The 22,903-nt window shown below is 41.8% G+C and overlaps 1 protein-coding gene across 1 annotated transcript; it reads left to right on the forward strand.

Moving 5' to 3' along the window:
• The first annotated feature begins 1,784 nt into the window (after positions 1–1,784).
• Positions 1,785–11,088, forward strand: LOC115587648 (interferon-induced protein 44-like). Its single transcript, XM_030427570.1, has 4 exons — positions 1,785–1,820; positions 7,396–7,564; positions 10,439–10,539; positions 10,667–11,088. The coding sequence occupies exons 1-4, from the start codon at positions 1,785–1,787 to the stop codon at positions 10,826–10,828; spliced, it is 468 nt and encodes a 155-aa protein (XP_030283430.1). The 3' UTR covers positions 10,829–11,088.
• The last annotated feature ends 11,815 nt before the right edge of the window (positions 11,089–22,903 follow it).

The following is a 22,903-nucleotide window of genomic DNA, read 5'->3' on the forward strand; positions in this document are numbered from 1 at the left end:
GTCCTTAATAAAGCAAATAAAAAGATTGCAGACCTGAAAGAGGACATCCGTCGGCTCTCTGATGAACTGAAAACTAAGGACTCACTCTTGTCCAGTTTCATGGAGGTGGGATCCATGCAGTCCAACAAATCTCTTCTCTCAACCCAACTATCGAGGACACCATTAAATGGGACCCTGCTGCCAACCTTCGCCTTTCTTCCTGCTCAACTCCTAACCATCAGGAGTCATGGGCCGAGGTGGTGGTCCGTGGCAGAAACAGTTGGGTGGGCCCGGTCTGCCTCGCCACGCCTCTCGAACCACTACACGGTACTGTCGCTCTGGTTGCTCCGACTCGCCCTGTCCTGGACCCATCGCCGAGCACAACACCGGCCCACACTGCCACTTCACCTCAGGAAAACAGTGTTCAGGCAGACGGCAGCTCTACCGTGAGGCCAGTCTGGATGTCTTCCTCGCACTGAGCTGAGAGAGGGTCCTCCTTCTGGGCTCAAGGCCCCTGGGCCCCCATCACATCACCACCTGCACAGGCTGACCACCTCCAACCACGGACCACTGGGGTGCAGGCAGGTCACGCACTTCCAGACCACGGGAGTCCACAACCGTCACCTTCCTGTCCACCTTTTTAACTTTATTTTAGATATCAAGTCATGGATGGCAAAAAATGTCTCTTCAGCTCAACCAGGACAAAACTGAGTTCTTATTATTATCTTCTGAGTTCTGAAGATCAAAGACAGACGATTAATATACAATTGAATGCTCTGGCATTAACCCAGACTAGCCAAGTAAAAAGCCTTGGAGTTATTTTAGATTCAGACCTCCGTTCAGTACGACTGTTCCTTTCCAAAGCCAGTACAGAGACACTAATGCATGCTTTTATCACCTGTCGCATTGACTAGTGCAACGCTCTACTTTCTGGTCTCCCAAAAAAGAACATAGCTCAACTACAACTGCTCCAAAACTCTGCAGCACGAGTGTTGACTAAGACCAGAAAGAGAGCACACATCACACCGATTATAAAGTCTCTGCACTGGCTACCTGTCTGCTTCAGGATTGATTTTAAGATCATTTTATTAGTTTTTAAAGCTCTTAATGGCTATGGGCCAACTTATTTATCAGATTTGCTTTTATCGTATGAACCCTCCAGAACCCTCAGGTCCTCTGGTCACGGCCTTTTCTAACTATAGTTAACCTTTTAACTATCCACGTTTGTGGAACAGCCTCCCAGAGGACCTGAGGGCACTGGATAATGTTGATACTTTTAAGAGCAAACTTAAGACCTCCCTTTTTAGGCTGGCTTTTAGCTAAACTTGATTCATTTATTGGTTCTTATTCTGCTTAAACCTGGTTTTATTCTATTTATCTATTCAATCACCACTTTTCTATTATTTAAAATTGTGTTTTATCTTGTTTTACTGTATTCACGATTTACTCATTTATATTATTGATTTCACAGCAGTTTTAGACTTTTAATCTCCTTTAGTATTTTATCAGTCTTAGTTATAGTGTTTTATTATTTAATCTTATTTTACTGCCTCTAGTGTCTCCTCAGTGAAATACATTGATGATAGTGTTTCCTAAGTTCCGCAATACCTGTTGTTAATGCCTTGTTTTATTTATTACTAGGGCCGGGACTTTAACGCGTTAGTTACGATTAATTAATTACCATAAAATAAAAAAAATAACGTGTTAAAAAAATAAAAGCATTTTAATCGCAATAATCTTTGCACTGCGGAACGTTTCTCACTGGATGAGTTTCAGGGGTACCGATTATACTGGAGCACCAACTAATGTTCATGCAGTGTTGGGCAGTAACGTCACTACAAGTAATGCCGCTTTACTAGTTTAACTACATTTCTCAGTAGCGTGGTGGTAGCGTCGCTACTTTCTGAATGAAATAGCTTTTCAGTAGCTTAGCTCTTTTATTGACCAAGTAGCGCGGTAGCGTCCACACAAGCTACATTTTTATGAACACCTCTGAAGTTCAGCGCAGCGGAGCTTTCTGTTGCGGTCTGAAATGAAAGGATAAGTCGGTGATGCCACCGCCACACATGGCCGTGTATGTGGAGCCGACAGAAGCACTTCCGTATGACGGTGACACCACGGACTAATCCTTGCATACAACGTCTCTGCTGCACGGGAACACAGACAGGTTAGCTTCAGTGAGTTACGTTACTTGATGGAAAGATGGCGGAGGGTGAGGAGGACGGAGACGAGTTGATCCCGAGGGATGAAAAAGACAAACTTCAATAATAAACAAATACAGTAACAGAGAAACATTACTCTGAATTATTACTTTTGTCATTTTTAACCAGCACAGGATACAGCAAAAATGCAATTTCTACAAAACCAAAGTATGGTGATTAGTCAAAATGATTAGCTTAAATTTGTATGTAGATATAGCTGCTACTACAGAGTGGGCCTAATAAAAATACCACTTTTGAAACTGCCAGTTATATGAGACACTGGTTGATGGATAGAGTACTTTATTAATGTCAAAGGGAAATTAAAGTGTTACAGCCACTTGACATAAATCAAAATCCAAAAACAATGAGGTAGGTAAAAGAAACAAATACAATTAAAGGCTGAATTATATACAATAACTAAACAGACTAACTCAAACATCAAATATAAATTATAAAGCTGAAACTAGAAGACTAAAGAACCTTAATGAAAACTACAACTATAAACTATGAAAAAAAACAAACAAACAATGTTTTGTTGCTTAAGCTTCTGTATTCAGTCATTATTCAATGGTAGACTAAAATCCATGTGAAAAAAAATGCTTCTCACTGTCCTCAGGTCAAATATTTATATGCGATTAAAATGCGATTAATTTCGATTAATTAATTACAAAGCCTCTGATTAATTCGATTAATTTTTTTAATCGAGTCCCGGCCCTATTTATTACCATTTATTAATTTATTATTACTTACTCTGTTTAAGTAGCTGGATACAAGTGTGCGTGTGTGTGTGTGTGTATGTATGGGGGGGTGTAAAGCACTTTGTGCTACATTACGATGTATGTTAAGTGCTCTAAAAATAAAGTCTGATTGATTGATTGATTGATATATGGCTCTGATGTGTGTAGAATAAGTGCACATACATTTTTTATTTTTCATTTTTCTATACACACCTTCTTTTGTTTAGCAGGTAGACCAGTTATAATTAGGTGGATTTTATTCACATATTACATCGTTGATGTTTATTAGACCAGTGGTTATTGTTTAACCATGGTTAAATCATATATTCCTATACTCTAAAGGGAGAAATTACTTTATCAAGTAGAAAGTGCATGGTTTACAGGCACTGACTGCTTTATTGAGGGCTTGAGTTAAGTTATGCTGACTAGTTGCTCCTGGATTAGTGTGTGTGTGTGTGTGTATGTGTGTGTGAATATTTAGGCAGTAGGTCTTGGGGAGGAGTCTGTGTGTGTGCGCGCTTGCATCATTTTTATTATTTGATTATTTGTTTTTTACAATTTCATAATTTTACATTTTGCTGAAATAATCATTTACGTACAAGACAAAACAGAAAAGTAGTTTGAATATTAACATTAGAAGTTGGAATGTCCAGGGAATGAGAAAATTGGTCAAACTGAAACAAATATTAAACAGGATAAAATATCAAAAATCTAAAATAATCTTTCTGCAGGAATCACATTTGACTGCTTCAGATATACATTATTTGAGCAAAGGATGGCCAGGCCAGGTATTTCATGATTCCTATAATACCCATGCAAGGGTTGTAGTTACCCTAATACACAAATGAGGGTACACAATACCTTTCAAATCACAAAAGCTATCCAAGTTGTCACAAAAACTAAATCTTCTAAATATTTATGGCACTAATGAGGACAACCCATCATTCTCGATAGATTATTTTTAACTGTGACAGATGAAATAACAGCCTGCATCATATGGTGTTTACAGTTGTTTCCAGTAGCTAACAGACTAAAAGGTCGTCCACGCTAAAAAGCTCTTCTGCGAAAATGCACATGTATTGCATTGTTTTGGCCAACCATACACACAGATCTTGAAAACGCAGTGCCTGAAAATGCACTTTTTCAAAATGGGTCTCAGGGTGGAGAAATCAGAAAACGCAACTCCTAACCATCAGGAGTCATGGGCCGAGGTGTTGGTCTTAGGCAGAAACAGTTGGGCGGCCCGGTCTGCCTCGCCACGTCACCTGGACCTCTCCAACCGCTACACGGTACTGTCTGTTGACGCCATGGCCCACCCAGCTGACCCAACTGTTGCTCTGGTTGCTCCGACTCGCCCTGTCCTGGACCCATCGCCGAGCACAACACCGGCCCACACTGTAACTTCACCTCGGGAAAACAGTGTTCAGGCAGATGGCAGCTCTACCGTGAGGCGTAGATGAGAGCCAATTAGGGCGAAGTCCTGACGTCATGAAGGTGGGTCTGGGGTCGCGCAGTACCCGGAGAGCAACTGCACAACTGCTCTGCAGTTGCCTTGCTCCTGCGATAACTTAAGGTCATGTGACATCAGATGCGGAGCAGAAACCACTCCCATCCAGGTCATCGTGGACACATTTTAACCAGCATGCATCACAATTTAGGCAGCACTGCGCAGCGCTGCTTGATCTTGAACTCGCCTGATGACACCATCGCCCCACCCCTCGACCTCTTGCCTTCAACCTCTGAACCCCATAACGTCTCATAGCAACAACAACAATGGCAGACTACATGCTTGTGTTCGTGCCTTTCTCGCAACTTACTCACCTTGAAGTTGAGTGTGAGTTGCAGCAGCAGTTCGACCTCATTAACGGTCCACACGAACAATTCTGGTTTACTTGCAGTAGCCATTTTTGTCCTTTCTTGTTGTGTTTGGTTTCTCCTTCTACAGTCTGTTTGTTTACTGCATGCTCTGTCTCTTCTTCTCCGTTTTTGGTGAAGGTCAAGCGCTCCCTATAGGCTGGAATATGAACTACAGCGTTTTGAATCATTTTCAGTGGATCCGTGTGGCTGCAAATATTCTTGAAACAAGACGGAGGAAAAAAGATTGTTCTCGTCCGTGTGGACGAGGTCTAAAATGAAAATATTTAATTTCACACACAGAGAGTAAAACCTCTTCTCAAGTCTCCAAAACTTCAAACACATTTTCTGCTTTACACACATTTTGCTATTCAAAATGGCACTTTTTAAATGCACTGAACATGGTTCTCTGCATAAGACACAACAATCTGACATAAAGTCACATGTTTGCAATTTCAAAACACTGCCATTTAAAATGACACTACATGTGCCACCTGGCCAAACAATTGTTACCGTAACTGTTACCTCTTCAATCAGGAAGTAAGCACTAAAGGCCAAAGGTGAGCTTTTTTTCCAACAACACTGGAAGACATTGCAGAGAGAGGAAGAGGAAGAGGGAGGGTGAGAATGACAGGGAAAAGAAGAGTGAAAGGAGGAGCTGGTAGAGGAGGTCATGGCCACAGCAGCCTCTCAGTGTCATATTCTGTCTCTGCAGTTTTCTTTTTTGGTTAACTGTTTTGTGAGCATGTTTTCTTCACTCTAATATAAATATATCTGCTGTGCATGTTGCACTGACTTGTTTGGTGAAAAAAGAAAAAAAATATTTCAATAGTATGTGTGTGTATCTGCAAATATTTCTGTGCATGTAAACAATCTGAAGAATTCTCTACAGTTTGAACAATGTTGGTATTATGGCAAAGCATACTAAAGATGAGAGTACTTTTCCATATGCCCAACAGTGTGTAGTTGGTTAGACACAAATCTGAAATACAATTGAAGTATGTGCAACCTCGTGCAAAAGTTTGATTCTGGTAATGCTATATGTAGTTGGAGTTGCAATGCTTCATTTTGGAGGATATATGAGATATTTTGCAGTTTGGGTGTGTGGGTTTGTAAATTGTGGTAAGTATTTTGATAAAACAGCCTAGATTGCAAAATTGTGTTTTAGCAATTGGAGAAAACTGTAAAGCTCTTCTTCCGTACAACAGTGCCCCCAACCTGGGTTAGCACCGTTAAATCTGTATCTATGCTCCTGGGATATTAAGACATTGAAGACACATAAAGAAAAAATACAATTTCAGTTTGGTATGCTTCACTGAAACATGAAGGTGATATGCCAGTATTGTATCAATTTACTTTTATTAGGGGTAATGAACATTCTACACTTGGTAAAAAGGATGGAGAATTTAGGTCATGGAATATAAAAGGTATCTGGCAAATTATGGATCTTTATGTGGACAGAGTTTTGCTCTCTTTTGATCAATTATGTCAGAGATATCAAATCCCTAAAACACATTTTTTTACATTTAAAAAGCTATATGTCATCAAGATATGGCCAGGTAATGTATGTACCACCTTTATCAACACTTGGGGAAATAACTCTTGCAAAATTAGAAGGGAGGGGCCACGTATCCAAATATTACAACATAATGGTTGCATATAGTGCTGAATCAACAGTGGATACATTAAATGCCTGGAAAGTAGATATACAAGAGGACATTGAAGAGACAGAATGGAATGATGCTTGTTTAAAAGCACAGAAACAGACAATAAATACAAGGTTTCAATTACTTCAATATAAGTGGTTATTGAGAGTATACATAACTCCTGTCATTTCATCATATGTCTGCTTATATTCCAGATGTTTGTTCTAAATGTTTAGATGAAAAACATACTCTGGTTCACTACTACTAGTCTGTGGGAATGTCCAAAAATCCAAACCTTCTGGAATGATGTTATAAAATGTTTGTCAAAGATGTTTAATAACAAAGTTCCTTTGGATGTCAAACTATGTGAGTTTGGAATATATCCAAAAGACTTCATACAAACATCAAAACAGGCTAAACTTCTGGATTTTGGACTTATTCAAGGCAGGAGAGCTATTGCACTATGTTGGAATAGCATGGATGCTCCATCATTTAAAATGTGGATAAGTGAACTTTCGGACTGCATCAGCCTGGAAAGACTAACTTACATTGCTAAGGGCAAGTAGAAGGACTTAGTTCAAGTGTTCACATGCTCACTCACAGAATGACACTTGCGTTTTCCAGCAGCAACCTCAGACCAGACTATATATAGTTAAGATGGCACTCAAAGGCATTCATCATTTAAAACAAGACAATGTGTCAGACAGGCAGGACGTATAAACAGCAACATCATGGTTGCAGCCTTTTAGGTCCTGTTCTCAGAGGTCTGCAGGATTGGTCTCAACAAAGGGTAACAAAAAAAAAACAGGCTGGTACAACTCACCTGTGTTTGACACTGATATGACTAAACAAAAAACATGTCCATAGATGTTAGTCATTAATCCTTTGGTGATTAATGACCACACTATTGAGTTAGTGCAGCAGTACAAGTACCTTTTTGTATTCATGTGTCATATTTGTGTTTAAATTGTCTTCCAGTTCAATCCTGTGTCTCCACTGTCTGAAGCTGATCCAGGCTACAACCCAGAACCGTCTGCAGATGACAAAGTTCATGTTCTGGTTTGTGTGCTTTCTGCTAACTCAGCAGAAATTAAGGAGTCAGTTCTGCAGAAGATGGCAGACATCAGAGAGGCAGCCAGGGATCTGGGTAAGACTATGATTAATATAATATCTGTTCCACAGGAGGATGAGGGATTTAGTCAAGTCAGTTCAGTCAACATTTAGGAAAATCTACAATTAACTAAAAAACCAACAGTTTAACAAACACACAAGGTCATCTTACATACACAGAATCTTAACTCTGTGTCAACTCTGGGTCGGCTGTCAGTCATTTTATGAATGAATGATTGGAGTCCATTATATATTAATCAAGAGGAAGGATTTATAAAATATATGTTTACATTTGTATCAGGAGAAGCTATTTTCTGCTTTATGATTGTATTGTTATAAAGTTGGAATCAAAACTAGAAAAGGAAATTCCTAAACAAAACCACAAACAGAAACACAGAATATTTTGAATCACTTACCCATTTTTCCAGCCACTAACATTGTATTCAACATTCATCTGCTCATTCTTTCTTTAAACTACAAACTATATTTTTAATTATAATTATATTATATTTTCTCATCTTTGATGCATTATGAGATCTATTTAAGTTGTCAGTCCAATTCTGTCATGACTTCAGGAAAGTAATTTCAGTTTCATTTTACGTGCTTTCTAGGTGTTTGTGTCATCTTTGCTCTTTTTCTAGAGTTTGTTTCCCTTTTGTTTTCTTGTGCGTCCCTCCACACCTGCACTGCATCTCCTTCATTCATCCTTCTCTGTTTCTACTGTTTTATCCATTAATTTCCCTCACCTGTGTTTTTCTGCCTCACTCTACTGCACCTCATCGCCTTGTTTATTAGAGCGTGAGCAGGGAAACCCGCAAGGTCCCTACTGTTTTTGTCTCAATGATCGCATTTTTCACTGCCTAAACATACCCCAAAACTCATCCATCTTGGAATATACATCACACCTGGCCAAAAACAGGCAGGAAGTCCCTGATAAAGACTACAAAAATGGCCGAATGTGGCTCGGGAAGTCACATTAGCCGGCCGACAAATTGGTGGGCGTGACTTAGGAAGTCTTGTCAGAGAGACTACAGGAAACACCGGGCGTGACTTTCTGTCATTCCAAGGCGATGAATTCAGATTCACTGATTCATATATCTTTAATTCAAAAATGGCAGCAGTGACTGTATCGACCAAAGGTGATCACTACACGTGCACGCGAGGTATGTCGACTCAATGGAAGGGAAGATTTCGTCTCCTTCTGAAGATTATTCCTTCCTTGTGCAGGCGGTGAGGAAACGGCAGGTTCATTCAGCGTTTTTGGAACCAAACAATAATGACGAACATCCGAACAAAAACGAAAGTAAAACAAAAACAGTCTCTGTCTCGTTCAGCGAGGAGTGACCTAAAATTAGCTATAGCAAAAGTGAAAAACATTTCTCAAAGTTGTACCCTTATGGCAGCGGTTGCATGAAACTGAAGTCTCTTCACAACATAAGCTCCAGGGAAATACGGAGGGCAGGAATGCTCCGTGATCTTTGAACGTGGGAGTGACGTCATTGTGATCCTGCCGTAGCTTTCCGGCTCACAGCCAATAGGGACTGGGTGAACATCTTTGGGGCAGGTCAACCTTGTCACGTTTTTCACACCTGATCGGCCTTTTTCCATGTTCTTTGTTATGTAGTCCCTTGTGGCTGAGGAATTAGTAGTTTAGGCTTCTGGATTCACCTACAGGCCTTTCTCTTTGTTTGAGACATGTGCATGGAGGCACCAGGCCCAACACAAGGGAAGTGCATTTTGCCAGATACTTTATCACACATTCAAAAACCCTAACCTACTTTTTCGAACTCATAACAGGCAGTTTCACCGATTTGCACCACACTTTGTACACAGCATCTGTGGACCCTGTGAAGTAAATGAAAGCCTAGAGGTAGTATTTCTATTGACTCTCTATTAAAACTCATTTATTTGAACAGCACTCAACTCTTGGCTCTGCTTGGCGGACTAATACACAGAACGTGACATGGGAAAAAGGTCATAGTACCTCACTAACTGTATAGCTGTGCATAAGGAAATAGATCCCTACATCACAGGCACTCCAGACAAAAAGTTATAAAAAGAACTGTTGATATTCCACACAATACTCAAGTTATTAAATAACAACTTTCTTTGTACCTTTTGGTCAAAACAGGAAGTGTTTCATATCTCTACATTGGTGTGTCTTAATGACATGAAACTCAAGTTACTACTTCCCCATGAGCCCCTTAGGCTCTGTGCGAAATCTTGGGCGATGACCACAAGGTTAAATTGAAGTGTTTTATATCTGGACATCAGTTGGTTGGGTTAACACAAAACTTGGTACAATTATTGCCAATGCCCTTCTGAGAATAGCTGACGAAGATGTTACCAATCCACCACTAAAAAAGCCATGCCAAACCATCAAGTCCTTATAACTTCAACATACCACTGCCATCTACTCCAAATGGCTCACACATGTAGAGGGTGTTGGCCTGAATAAGTCTACATGGCACGCACCGACAGCAGCATGCCCTGGTGCGAGTGGACTGCGAGGGCCTGTTCAACGCTGCTTGCAGCTTTAATTTAGTTTGTTTTTAAGTGCAGTCTTTGGCTGTTGTATGTCATCCCTGCTCTCTCTCATCCTGTTTCCTGTCACCTCTTAATGCTGTCCTAATAAAGCCATGAAAAGGCCAAAAGAAATTACATTTACAAAGTGATTTTAGTTAGTGGTATCCTGTTAGCTTTGATTTGGGTTTGAAGAGTCACATTTAAATCTGATCTCTGAAGTTTTGAGGTTGACTGAAGTCAGACTTTTGACTTGAAGTGGAGCTTTTCTGTCTCTTCTGTCTGGAACAGCTCCGGGATGTTTAGTTGTTTGAGTTTGTTGGATTTTATCAACAGAAACTCAATAAAAAAGATGAGCTCAGTTGACTGAGTGTGTTTCTGTCTGAAGGGATTCCCCAGATGGCAATGATCACCAAGATCGATGAAGCCTGTGGTGAAACTGAGGAGAACCTAAGGAATGTGTACAAGAGCACATACCTGAAGCAGAAGGTGAGTGTCTCATTCAGTCTGTACACAACTCATGGAGTTTCACTTTATAGTCCAAATACTGTCAAAGATTACATGAGGTCCAAACTTCATGTTGATTTATGAACTGAAATGTTTCTTTAACACTCAGATGAAAGACTTCAGTGCAGCAGTAGGGATCCCGATGAACTGCATCTTTCCTGTCAAGAACTACAGTCATGAAATCGAGAACAAAGATGATGTTGACACTCTGACCCTCAGCGCACTGAGACATATGATCGACTTTGGAGACGACTTCATCAACAAAACATGATCAGTAGGAGGCTAAATCTGAATCCACCTGCATGTTTTAAAGGGTTGGAGTTCAAAGGAAAATGATGAAACCTGAACCTGGTTTTATCTCTATAGCTCAGCTTTGCTTCAGTAAATTACAATTTAGCTTCACCAACTACATCAATACTCCTGCTCTACATTAATACACAAGTGACAAAAACCTGATGACATCAGAATAGAACAACAGTCACAGTTATTGCAGAATACTTTTAATTCTTTAACTTTATTTTCCTGATTATACTTGCACGCTTTTATTTAAGTAACATTTTCAGTGATGGGACTATGATTTCTAGTGTAATTTTGTCACATTAATGAGAACATAAACTAAAATATTTGGGCATTTTAGAGAAGAAGTAAATGATCTATTAAATAATAATAATGTGCTCATTGTATTCGTTGTATTCATTGTACACTTGTAATTTGCTACCAAAATCTAACATAGCATGCAACTGGAAAAAGTTCAATAAATCAGATGCTTTTTCCTTTTCTTGTGGCAGTTGTGAGAATTATTTCTAACAGGTGGATTCAGGCAACAGGACCAGTGTTTCCACATTCATATGTGTCACACCACTGCATGAACTTCTCTCTTGACATTTCAAAACATTTGCGCACTGGAGACTCACTAAGAGAAGTTTTCTACTCTAAATAACATAATCACATAATCACGATCAGTAAATAGAGGACCCTGTCTGACTCTCACTCCCAGAGAGGGATGCTGTTTTCAGATTGAAGTTCACTGAAGACTGGATGGTCAGCAGAAACTGTGACTTTTCCTCATTAAATTTGGTGATTTTGATTGCCTTTATAAGTTAACTACAGTAACTACAACAGCACAATAGTGGAAGGAAATAAAGACATGTAAGTTAAAGTTGTTTTATAATAAATCTCATCACATAATCTCTACCAGTAAACAGAAAGAGCTGCCTGGCTCTCCCTGCCAGGGACAGATGTTGTTCTCCTGGTAGAAGTGTGATGAATAGTCGGTAGGACAGACAGGATGACACTATTCCACATTTAAATTCAGCATTTTTTTCCTCCTAAGATGCTGAACACACTACCAGTTACTACATTACTGTTGTTTGGTCCTGTAATGTTGCTTTGTGGGTTGAGGTGTGGGACATTTTTCTTTATTAAATAAGTGAAGAATCTGCTTAGACGTCAGACTGAACACCATCAGACCGACATTCACCTCTGCAACTTTCACACAGATGGCGAGGCAGCATAATGGTGCAATATTCCCACCTTGAAAAAGTGAGCATGTCAGTAGTCCTTTGTAATCCTAAATGATCTAGCTTATCGTGCATGGAGAGTACTACTGCTCTGAATTCACCAGGTAGCACAAGTTGGTGAGTCTTTTTGACTTGTATTCACGCGATGGACAAGATTGCCACACATCACAGTCAGGAGGTGCTAAGCTGTTTTACATATCTTGGGGAGTCTACAGAGGAGCCAAGGACACCGACTGACTGGCATATAGACTTAACACCAGAATGAGAAATTCTTTGCCACTCAGTCTTTCCTTCGCATAGTTACATTTCTTCATTTCTTGACCACAGATCAGTGTCAATGTTGGTTCTTCTAGGTCTGTAGATAATGTCCAAGTCATACATTGACAATTCTGAAAACCAACAGTGCCCTGTAGCATTAAGCTTTGCTGAACAAGGGCATACATTAGTGGACTATTGTCAGAACGGAAAGTGAAGTGAGCTCTATAAAGATAATTGTGGAATTTTTCACATAAGAGGCAGGAATTCCAACTGAAGGATGGGACGGTTCTTTTCTGAGTGACTCTCTGAGGGTTCTTGATAGAGGAAGGTGGCAAGTCAAGGCTGATTGGCATCCACATGCAACACATATGATTTGCTGCAGTCAGTAAAAGCCATAATAGGTGCAGTTGTGAGGCAGTTTTTTATTTAAAAAAAGTGTGTCTTCAGCTTCGATTCAAAAAGGCTGAGGTCAGTAGTGGTGTGAATGTCAGGGGGCAGTCTGTTCCACAGCCTGGGAGCTGTGACAGCAAAAGACAGCAAAAAAAGGGACCTTTAATAGCTGCAGCAAAAGATTGAACGCCCCACTGTTTAAATCTTGACCTTGGGACCTCGAACAGGAGCTGGCCAGAAGAACAAAGGGCCCTGCCATGATTGCGGACAGTTAAAATCTCTGACAGGTAGGAGGGAGCCAGGCCATTAATGGCGTAAAAAGCAAACAATAAAAGTTTAAAATCAATTCTTAAACGAACTGGAAGCCAGTGGAGTGCCGACAGCACAGGGGTAATGTGTTCACGTCTAGACGTGCCTGTTAAAAATCGGGCAGCAGCGTTCTGAACAAGTTGGAGATGCGAGATTAAAGACTGGCTGAGGCCGACATGAAGTGCATTACAATAGTCCAGTCTTGAACTTATGAAAGCATGGATTGCCTTCTCCTGCCAACTTAAAAAAGGCTTCACTTTGGCCAGGAGACGCAGCTGAAAAAAGCTAACAACAGACCTGTTTATTGAATCTGAGCCCACTGTCAAATGTTACCCCAAGATTCTTTACATGTGGTTTAAAAAAGGGCACATACATACATTCGATTTTGCTGTCGTTCAAGTGCAAAAAGTTCAGAGCCAACCACTGTTTTACATCAGTGATAAAGTCAGTAACTGAGTAAGTGCAGTGTTTTTATTGGGTCTCATGGGCAAATATAACTTTAAATCATCAACATCAAAATGAAAAGACAGATTGTGTTTTTTTTTTAGGGCTGTCAAACGATAATTTTTTAAAATCGCGATTAATCGCATTTTGTCCATAGTTAACTCACGATTAATCGCAAATTAATGGCAATTTTTTGGGCACATTTCTTTCTGTTCTAAATGTACCTTAAAGGTCCCATATAAAAAAACATGTTTTCTCTGGTCTCTACATACATAAGCTGGTCCTCCCTGAGCCTGCCAACTGCCAGAAAGATGAAAACCAGTGATTCCTGCAGGGTCTCTGCAGCCCACCCACTGGTAACAAGCTGTTCAGATTCAGCTCCTGTCGTTACTTAACGAAAGTGTCGCCGAAGAGTTTGGAGACTGTGTTGGAGGCAAACACAGCTTTCGCTAGCTGTTAGCCATTAGCTACATGGTACTAACTGTAACAACACATAGAACAACTAACATTATTCAGCAACACTAACTATTCTGAAACGTCCTGCTGCAGCCGCAGAGTCTGCACTTCTTCAGGAGCCTCTCCTTCTGGGTCTGAATCTGGGTCAAACTGGTTCGGTTGAACGAAAAAATCTCCGCAAGCCACAGTGTTACATCCACCGTAAACATTAACGCATGCTACCATTAGCATAAGGGGCTTCCTCTCCCTGAGAGTGACGCATCAGGCAAGGCACCCCAAGTAGGCGTTGACAGACGGAGCTCATGAGCATTTAAAGGTGCAGGCACAGAGACAGAGTGCTCTGAATAGAGCTCAGCAGAGCGACTTTTAGACAGCTGGAATGCAGGACCACAGATGTGTTTGGGGCCATACATATCAAATACAGAGTTGTTGGACCTCTGACAGCTGTGTGACATTGATGAAAAACAGTATAATATGGGATCTTTGATGTATTTTTTTCATGTTCTTAATATTTTTAACAACATCAAAAAGGGCAAATATGATTGCTTCATGAAAATGTTTATTCAACAGTTAAAATCATGCACTTCAAATATAAGGCTCAAAAAAATATCCCCTCACCCTAAATGGGATCAAAAAATGGTGATGTCTGCTTTTGATGGGGGGGACTCTCTGCATCTGCCATGTGTTTGGCTTGCAAATGATATTTGAGACTGGATGTACTTCAATGGTAGCTCATTTTATGTCGACAGTATGCGCAGATAGCTTTTGTCCTGTGGACCAAACCATCTGGCAGTGTTTTGAAAGTAAATTTGCCATTCAGAGTCCTTTCTCCATTTACGTTCACTTTCGCTTTTAAGTCCACCGTGTTTTTCCCGAACGCCACCCTGCTTCTTCTTCTTCTGATTCCCTTTCTTATTCTTCTGCCACCCTCTGGACCAAAACTACAGGTGCTATCAACGGCTGTAAATAAAACAATGCATGTTTCCTTTTTTTCAATACCGAGTGTTAATCACGTTTTACAAAAAAATTAATGACGTTAAAAGGATGTTGCGTTAATGCGTGATTAACGTTTAACTTTGACAGCCCTAGTTTTTTTATGATTGACCCCAGCAGTAGCATATACAATGAAAACAGAAGAGGGCCAAGAATAGAGCCCTGCGGCACCCCACAAGAGAGGGATGCATGTAAGGAGCAGAGGTCACCAATCATTACAGAAAAACTCCTATTTGCCAGGTACAACCTAAACCATTGGAGGGCGGTGCCACTGCTCTAGGCAAGATACAAGGATTGCATGGTCAACTATATCAAAAGTCGCTGTGAGGTCCAGCAGTACCAGCACAGTTAAATTTATCGAGAACAGAATTAATCTCTAAAAATGTTTGTAATTGAATATAAACAACTTTTTCCAATACCTTAGAAAGTAAAAGAAGGTGGGAGACAGGCCTAAAATTGGACACCACAGAGGGGTCAAGATGTGGTTGTTTGAGGAGGGGCCTAACCGCAGCATGTTTGAAGGCAGCTGGGACAGACCCCAAGCTAAGACAGGTGTTTATAAAACTTGATCCAACAGAAGTAAAAACCTCTAAAACAGCAGATTGTGCAGGAGGAGCACACACATCATCAGGGGACATACGCATACTACTGATATTCTGCCTGACTGTCTATAAAAAAAGAGACAAACTCTTCACAGGTTGTGGAGGAGGCATCAGACAGGACAGTAGAGCATATTTGGACTTGGCCTCCTTCACAGCTCTATGATAAGCAGCCAAACTGTCCCTTAACCAGCCCAGTGATACATGCAGTTTTTCCTTTTTCCACCGGTGCTCAGCCTGTCTGCATTGTTGTCTGAGCAGACGGGTGCTGTCGTTCAACCAGGGATCGGCCTTGTTTTGGTGCTTTTTTGCCGAAAGGGGCAACAGAATCCAGAATTGCAGAGCATGTAGAGTGGAAAGTGGAGAGTAAGGTGTCTGGACAAAGGGGAGAAACCAGTCCACTGTCAGCGTGTAGCTGAGAGTCCCCAAAGGCGACAGCAAACTCGCGGGCTGTTGATAGAGTAAAGATACGGCATCTGCGGGCTGGGGGAATGGGCTTATTAGCAGGTGAGGGGGGCGGCAAAATCACAAACAATAGAGAGATGATCTGAGATAGCAGTGTCCACTATTTCTCTAAGGGAAACTGAAAGCCCATGAGAAATGACAAGATCAAGTGCCCATGTTCGTGTGTTGGTGCGTTAACGGATTGAGTAAGGCCAAACGAATCCAAAAGGCCTTTAAATAGTTTATCAAACTTTGGAATAAAATTAGACAAGAACTCCTTAAAGAACTTGTTAAAATTGGGTGGGCGATAAACTGTGGCACACAGCATAGGACAAGAGAGGTCGATCACAAACAACTGCAGCTCAAAGCTGGAATAATCATTAGCGGTTTTAATTTTGCATCTGAAGCTCTCTTTAAATTTAGCAGCCAGACCGCCGCCACGACCGGCAGCTCAGGGGGTGCTGAAGAAGGAACAGGTGGGTGGAAGGAGCTCCGAGAATGCGCCGATCTCACCTGGTTTCAACCAGGTCTCTGTCAACAGGAGGAAATCTAGATCACGTGTTGTGAAAAAGTCATTTATAAAACTGTGCGTAGGATTGACGTCAAAATGTTGTGTAGCACTGGTATCACACCACTTACTGTGCCACTGGACTTGTTCTAGGTGTGGGAGTGGGAAGCAAAAATAATCACACCAGAGACCGCTGCTTTAAATGCACAAGGCCGGCAATTTACTAATAAAATAAATATAAATATAAATATAAATATAAATATAAATATAAATATAAATAAATAAAAATAATAATCCAATCAGCTCTCAGTTCAGTTCAAAAATAATTCCTGATACTCCTACCACTCCGACCACTCTGGCAGCGAGTCACCATATGCAGAAGATTTCCTCACTGATGCGATGGAGAAGGTGAGAATGAAGATCTGGGTCGAGGTCCAGATGCACCGGGTCACACATATCAATATTCCTATGTGTTTCCTATAATCAATTAAGCTGAAAAAGACATTAAGTTTGTTTTTGTAGCTCATGTGGATCAAAAGTTATAGTCGGAACCCTTTTCGGGCAGCGGCCATATTGGATTTGGCCGCCATCTTGGCTCCGAGGGTTGCTGGCTCCGGCGCCATAGCTAAATCATTTCAGTATGACCTGAGCTACATCTGTGCCAAATTTGGCGCTTTTAAATGAATTTACGCGAAATTACCTATTTATGTGCTTAAGGCCCCCAACCATTAAAGGATGAATGGGAATACCTGCCAAATACTCCATGTACCAGGATTTGAAGTTTATGGTTACCTGTGAACTGCTATCCAGTAGTGCATCACACAGGTGTCCATTTATCTTCAGTGGTTCTACAAATGACAAGCCTATTAAACCCTCTGGTATACCCAGTAGGTGATTTTTTTTATTTATTTTTTTTTAGGCACCTTTATTTGACAGTGGATAGACAGGAAAGGGGAGAGAGATGGGGGTGTGTCATGCAATACAGGTCCACTGCGTACGTGGTATGCACTCTAACCACTTGACTACCTGCGCGCCCATGATTTGTTAATTTTTAACAGGGCGGATGGCCCAATGGGAGCACCACCCTGCCCTGACAAACTTATGTACACCTCGAAAGGACGTTGTTGCAGGACGCCTTAACCGTAACTGTGACATTGCTAATTCTACAATTCCATCTTATCCAGTTATCTTCCATCTCTCCCTACTACATTTGACTTCTTATAACTGTATTAAAGTATTGAGTAAATACACCTTTAAAGTGTATGCAGTGGACTGAGTTTATTCAGGCAGGTTTTCCTCACGTTTCTCACAATACACTACAAGCAGGGTTCAATTAAGTTACACGGCTCACATGATCCCTTGGAATTTTTTACTGTCTAAATTCCTTCAAGGACACACAATGAACATTGCGCAAAATAGTAGAGCCGGTTGACTTGTAGGTATTTCCCTTTATGGATTTGGGCTGATTAAAAAGGTTTTAAAACCTTATATCTAAAAAGTATAATGCAGAAAAACTTGCTTGGGGTAATTGAAAATTGGTGCAATGATATAGTTTGTCCAGCAGAGTGCACTTCAACAAGTGATAAAACAGCTGGTATCAGGAAATGTAACAGCTACCTCACTAATGGTTAAAATATAAACCAGCACAAAAAGGACAATTGGCAACATAACATAAGCCACCATGTTCTGAACAGACACACTTAGAAATGCTGACATTTACAGTAACACTTTGTTACGCCGACAGTAACATTTTGGTTTTAGAACATAAGTCTGTACAGGGTATTTTATTTTGAAAATTGACCTGATGCTCTATGCCGTTCCTGTGTCTTTGACTTCCTGCCGGAAGTCAGAGGCAGCCAGCATTGTAAAGCAGCCATGCCCGGCTCGACTCCACTTTGTGCCGGAGCTGATTGCGACCACTGATTTGTAACACAATATTTGCTAACTAGTGGATGGAAAGTAATGGCAGGTTAAAAAGGGGGATGCTTTTTGGTAATTTTGCTAACAAGGGGGACGCACTCCCCCTCAAATTGCCTAATTTAAGATCAACTGTGTCAACTACACTCCTCCACACTGTACAGGCTGTCTCATTAGGTGCAGCCTCACAAGCAGACTGTTGGTTGGTGGTTTTGGCCTTTTTGAAAGCTTTGCTTTTTAAGGGGTTTCTGCATCTTCTTGCCATGTGACTATTTTTTTCCACAGCAGTAACATAAGTGTTGCAAAAAAAAATGCAAAAAGACAAAACACAAATTGAGAAAACAATTTCATCAATTTGAAAACGCATGCGCAGCATTTAGAAAACACGCTGCAAAGACCACAACACAACACATAACAAAAAGGCGCTGCAAATAGGCCGCAACACAACGGAAGTGTTTCCAGAGGACATTGAAAAGTGACGCGCATGTCCAGATATGCTTGTTGTTGACGCGGATTTTGAGTCACACCACTATACAAGCATTAAGGTAAATGCGGAGAAACAGCGTATTTGCTTTCGCTTTTCAAAATAAAGGTACACATCTTTTACAGTAGCTTAAATATGTCGTGTTCTTCAGTAGGAATGCCAACAACAGACGAGACTTTTATGTTACCTCCGTTTATTCAGCAGGACTCACAACATTGAACTTCCCCTGACGTAACTGTAAAGCTGCTGCTCTCCACTTAACTTCCTGTATACGTCTCCAATATCCTTCAAAATAAAAGCACATGCATAACAACTTGGTTTCCACCACATCTCCCCTTTTTAAAAAAAACATTGGGACTGAGACAAAATTATATCTATCCCTTCCTGTTATAAACTTTCACAAACTCTTATGCCTTTCTGAAAAGAACACCATGCAATCTTCAAAACAAAACATTTCCCTATATCACCCCTTGTCCGACATCTCTTTTCTCACAAGTCCAGTCTCAGAGGTTTAACCACCACTCTGCCAAACCTAGTTCTGGTAGGGATAGGTGTTACTGTCTTTTGAGACTGATTTGGGGGCTCACGGTGACTTGGTGTGTTTGAGACAGACTCCTCTGGCTGAGTTGGTGTGCAAGGTGTCTGACTCTGAGGAACAGTCCCTGGCATGGGGACAAGATGGTGCCTGTTGCGCCTAATGGTGCCTGTGGGACTGTCCACTACATAAGAGCGGGGTGTGGAGTGGGTTGAAACCACTGTGCCTTGAGTCTTGGTATCAGTAATCCACACAGGCTGTCCAGGTGTGAGCTGACGTAGATTCCTCACACGGTGTCTCTTGTTGAATACTCTTGTGTCATTTCTCTTCCTCTCTCTCTCTTTCTCTGCGACCGTGGCTTTATCAGGGAGCTCTGGGCTGAGTAGAGAGGGGTGCTGGGGCACTGGAGTACGAAGCCTGCGGCCCATAAGCAGTTGAGCAGGACTGTAGCCGTTAGACAATGGAGTAGCTCTATATGCTAACAGAGCAAGATATGGGTCTTGAGCTTTCTTTAGTAGTCCTTTCACAGTCTGTACATGTCGTTCTGCTTCACCGTTGCTTTGGGCAAATCTTGGACTGCTTGTAACATGTTTGAATCCATAGGCTGATGAAAAGTCTGTGAACTGTTGGCTGGAAAACTGTGGGCCATTGTCACTGAAAAACAGTTCTGGGATGCCGTGTCTGGAAAAAATAGACTTCAGATGCACAATCACATCCTCTGAACGTGTTGGCGTTAGTTTAGCAATCTCCACAAATCTTGAGTAATAATCTACTACAAGCAAGTAATTGCAATTGTTCATGGTGAATAAGTCTGCTCCCACCTTTTGCCATGGCCTCTCTGGGAGCTCACTCGGCAACAGCGGCTCCACAGGATTAGTGCGTTCTCTGATGCAAGTGGTGCAGTTTGTCACAAGTTCATTCAGTTGGCTGCTCAGGCCAGGCCACCACACTGTTTCTTTAGCCCGCTCTCGACATCTTGTCATCCCTTGATGTCCATCGTGAAGAGCCTTTAAGACAGAGCTGCGCATTGCTGTAGGAATGACAAGTCTGGAGCCTTTAAGTAACAATCCATCATGCACAGTAAGTACAGCTCTTTCTGGCCAGTAGGTTTTCACTGGACCTGTGAGTCTACTGTAGTCAGGCCAACCTTTCTGACAAAATGACATAACTACAGAGCAAACACTGTCTTCCTTCAACTGCTCCCTCAGCTGTGTCATGTATGATGAGCTGGCTGGCATGTTGTGGATTATCTCATCAACATAGATGTTTGTGTTTTCCATTAGATCTTTGTCTGTCAACTTTAAACTTGGAGTAGTGGTGACTGGTGCACGTGAGAGAGTGTCTGCTGTGTGAAGATCTTTGCCAGGTGTGTGTGAGATAGAATAACTATACCTCATGAGCCTAAGTCTAAATCGCTGGATCCTGGGAGGGAGCTCTGTTAGTGTCTGATGACCTAACAGGCTAACAAGTGGCTTGTGGTCTGTCTCTAAGGAAAAATGTCTCCCAATAAGGAAGTCTCTGAACCTTTCACATCCCCATGTTAATCCTAGTGCCTCTTTTTCCACTTGAGCATACCTCTGTTCAGTCTCTGTCATTGAACGTGATGCGTATGCAACCGGCCTCCACTGTTCTCCTTCTTTTTGCAGTAGGACAGCACCGAGTCCATACGAAGATGCATCCGCCGACAGCTTCAGCTCTTTGTTGGGGTCATAGAGTGTCAGCACTGGAGGTGAGGTGAGATCATTTTTCAGCTGATCAAATGCATTTTGTTGCACACAGCTCCAGATCCACTGATTTTTCTTGGAGAGAAGGTCTCTCAGTGGTTTGTCCTTCTCTGCCAGCCCTGGGATGAATTTCCCAAGCTGGTTAACCATGCCCAGGAAACTGCGGACTTCACCTGTATTAGAGGGCTCTTTCATGTCTCTTACGGCTTGTGTCTTGTCCGGGTCTGGCTGCACACCCTCAGCAGACAGGATGTGGCCAAGGTACTTGACTTTGTGTCTGCTCAGTTCACACTTCTCCATGTTTAGTGTGACGCCGGTTTCCTGAAGCTTGTTCAGCACTGCATGAAGCCTGGTGTCATGCTCCTCTTGATCTTTGCCCCATACAAGAACATCGTCCATGTGGCAGACTACTCCCTGCAGCCCATCGAGGATCCAGGACATCCTCCGCTGAAAATGTTCCGGGGCTGACGCTATGCCAAAGGGCAATCTGTTGAAATAAAAACGTCCAAAGGGAGTTATGAACGTTGTGTACAGTGCTGACTCTGGGGACAATGGGATTTGCCAAAACCCTCTATTGGCATCTAATTTGCTGAAGAGTCGAGCTCCTGCAAGAGATCCAAGCGTCTGCTCTACTGAAGGTAGGATATATTTCTCTCTACAGACTGCTTCATTGAGGCGGGTGAGGTCTACGCATATGCGCACTGAGCCATTTTTTGATGGGACTGGAACCATCCCTGAGCACCATTCTGTTGGCTCTTCCACTCTTGAAATGACGCCCAGACTCTCCATTCTCTCCAGTTCCTCCTTCACTTTACTAAGTAAAGGAATAGGGACGCGTCTTGGTGTTGTTAGAGAAAAGGGAATGGCATCTGGCCTGAGTTTGATTGTGTACGGCTGCTGCAACATCCCTAAGCCTTGACAAAGTTTTGGATAAGTCTCTGCCATTACTTTCTTATCCACACTATCTAGTCTGGAGACAAGGTTAAGCTTCACGCTAGCTGGTCTGCTTAGCAAAGCTGTACTTAAGTCTTTTATTACATACACATCCTCCTGAATCACCTGCTCCCCCTTACATAGTGACTCTGTGTATTTGCCTATGACAGAGAGTGGTGTGCCACCTGGGCCAAATAGTGGTCTGTCTGTTTCAGTTAAATGGGAGTCTCTATCAGCGATGGTGTAGTATGTCTGGGCTGGAATGGCTGAGACATCCGCTCCTGTGTCTATCTTAAACCTCACTTTATGGCTTCTGATAGTCAAATCTGTGTACCAGGGGGCTGTTCCTGCATCTACTGAGCCTAGGAACAAAGGTGTATCTCCACAAGCTGTACTAGATTCCACTACATGTACTGCTTTGGCTGACTTACACACTTTACTGTAGTGTCCCTTTTTCCCACATGTGTGGCATGTCACCTCTTTGGCTGGGCACTGCCATTTTCCATGTGCTGGTGTTTTTCCACACCTGTAACACTGCTGGCGATCAGTTGGTGCTTTGGACTTTGTTGCCAGGTTTTTATGATGAAAAGATGTCTTTGGTGTGGGCTGCTTTAGTTTCTTGTGCTTTGTCATCATAGCATCAATTTCACCTTTAGCTTCTCCCCTGAGATCTGTTTGCTGTCTTTTGATCACTTCCGACTGCCGTGCCATGTTTAGTGCCTTTTCCAAGGTCAGATCTCTGTCCAGCTGCATCCTCTCTGCTAGACTTGTGTCTCTGAGTCCCACCACAAGGCGGTCTCTTATCAACTCGTCGTGAAGTGCTCCATAGCTA

This window comes from Sparus aurata, chromosome 9 (genome assembly GCF_900880675.1).
Source record: "Sparus aurata chromosome 9, fSpaAur1.1, whole genome shotgun sequence".
NCBI lineage: Eukaryota > Metazoa > Chordata > Actinopteri > Spariformes > Sparidae > Sparus > Sparus aurata.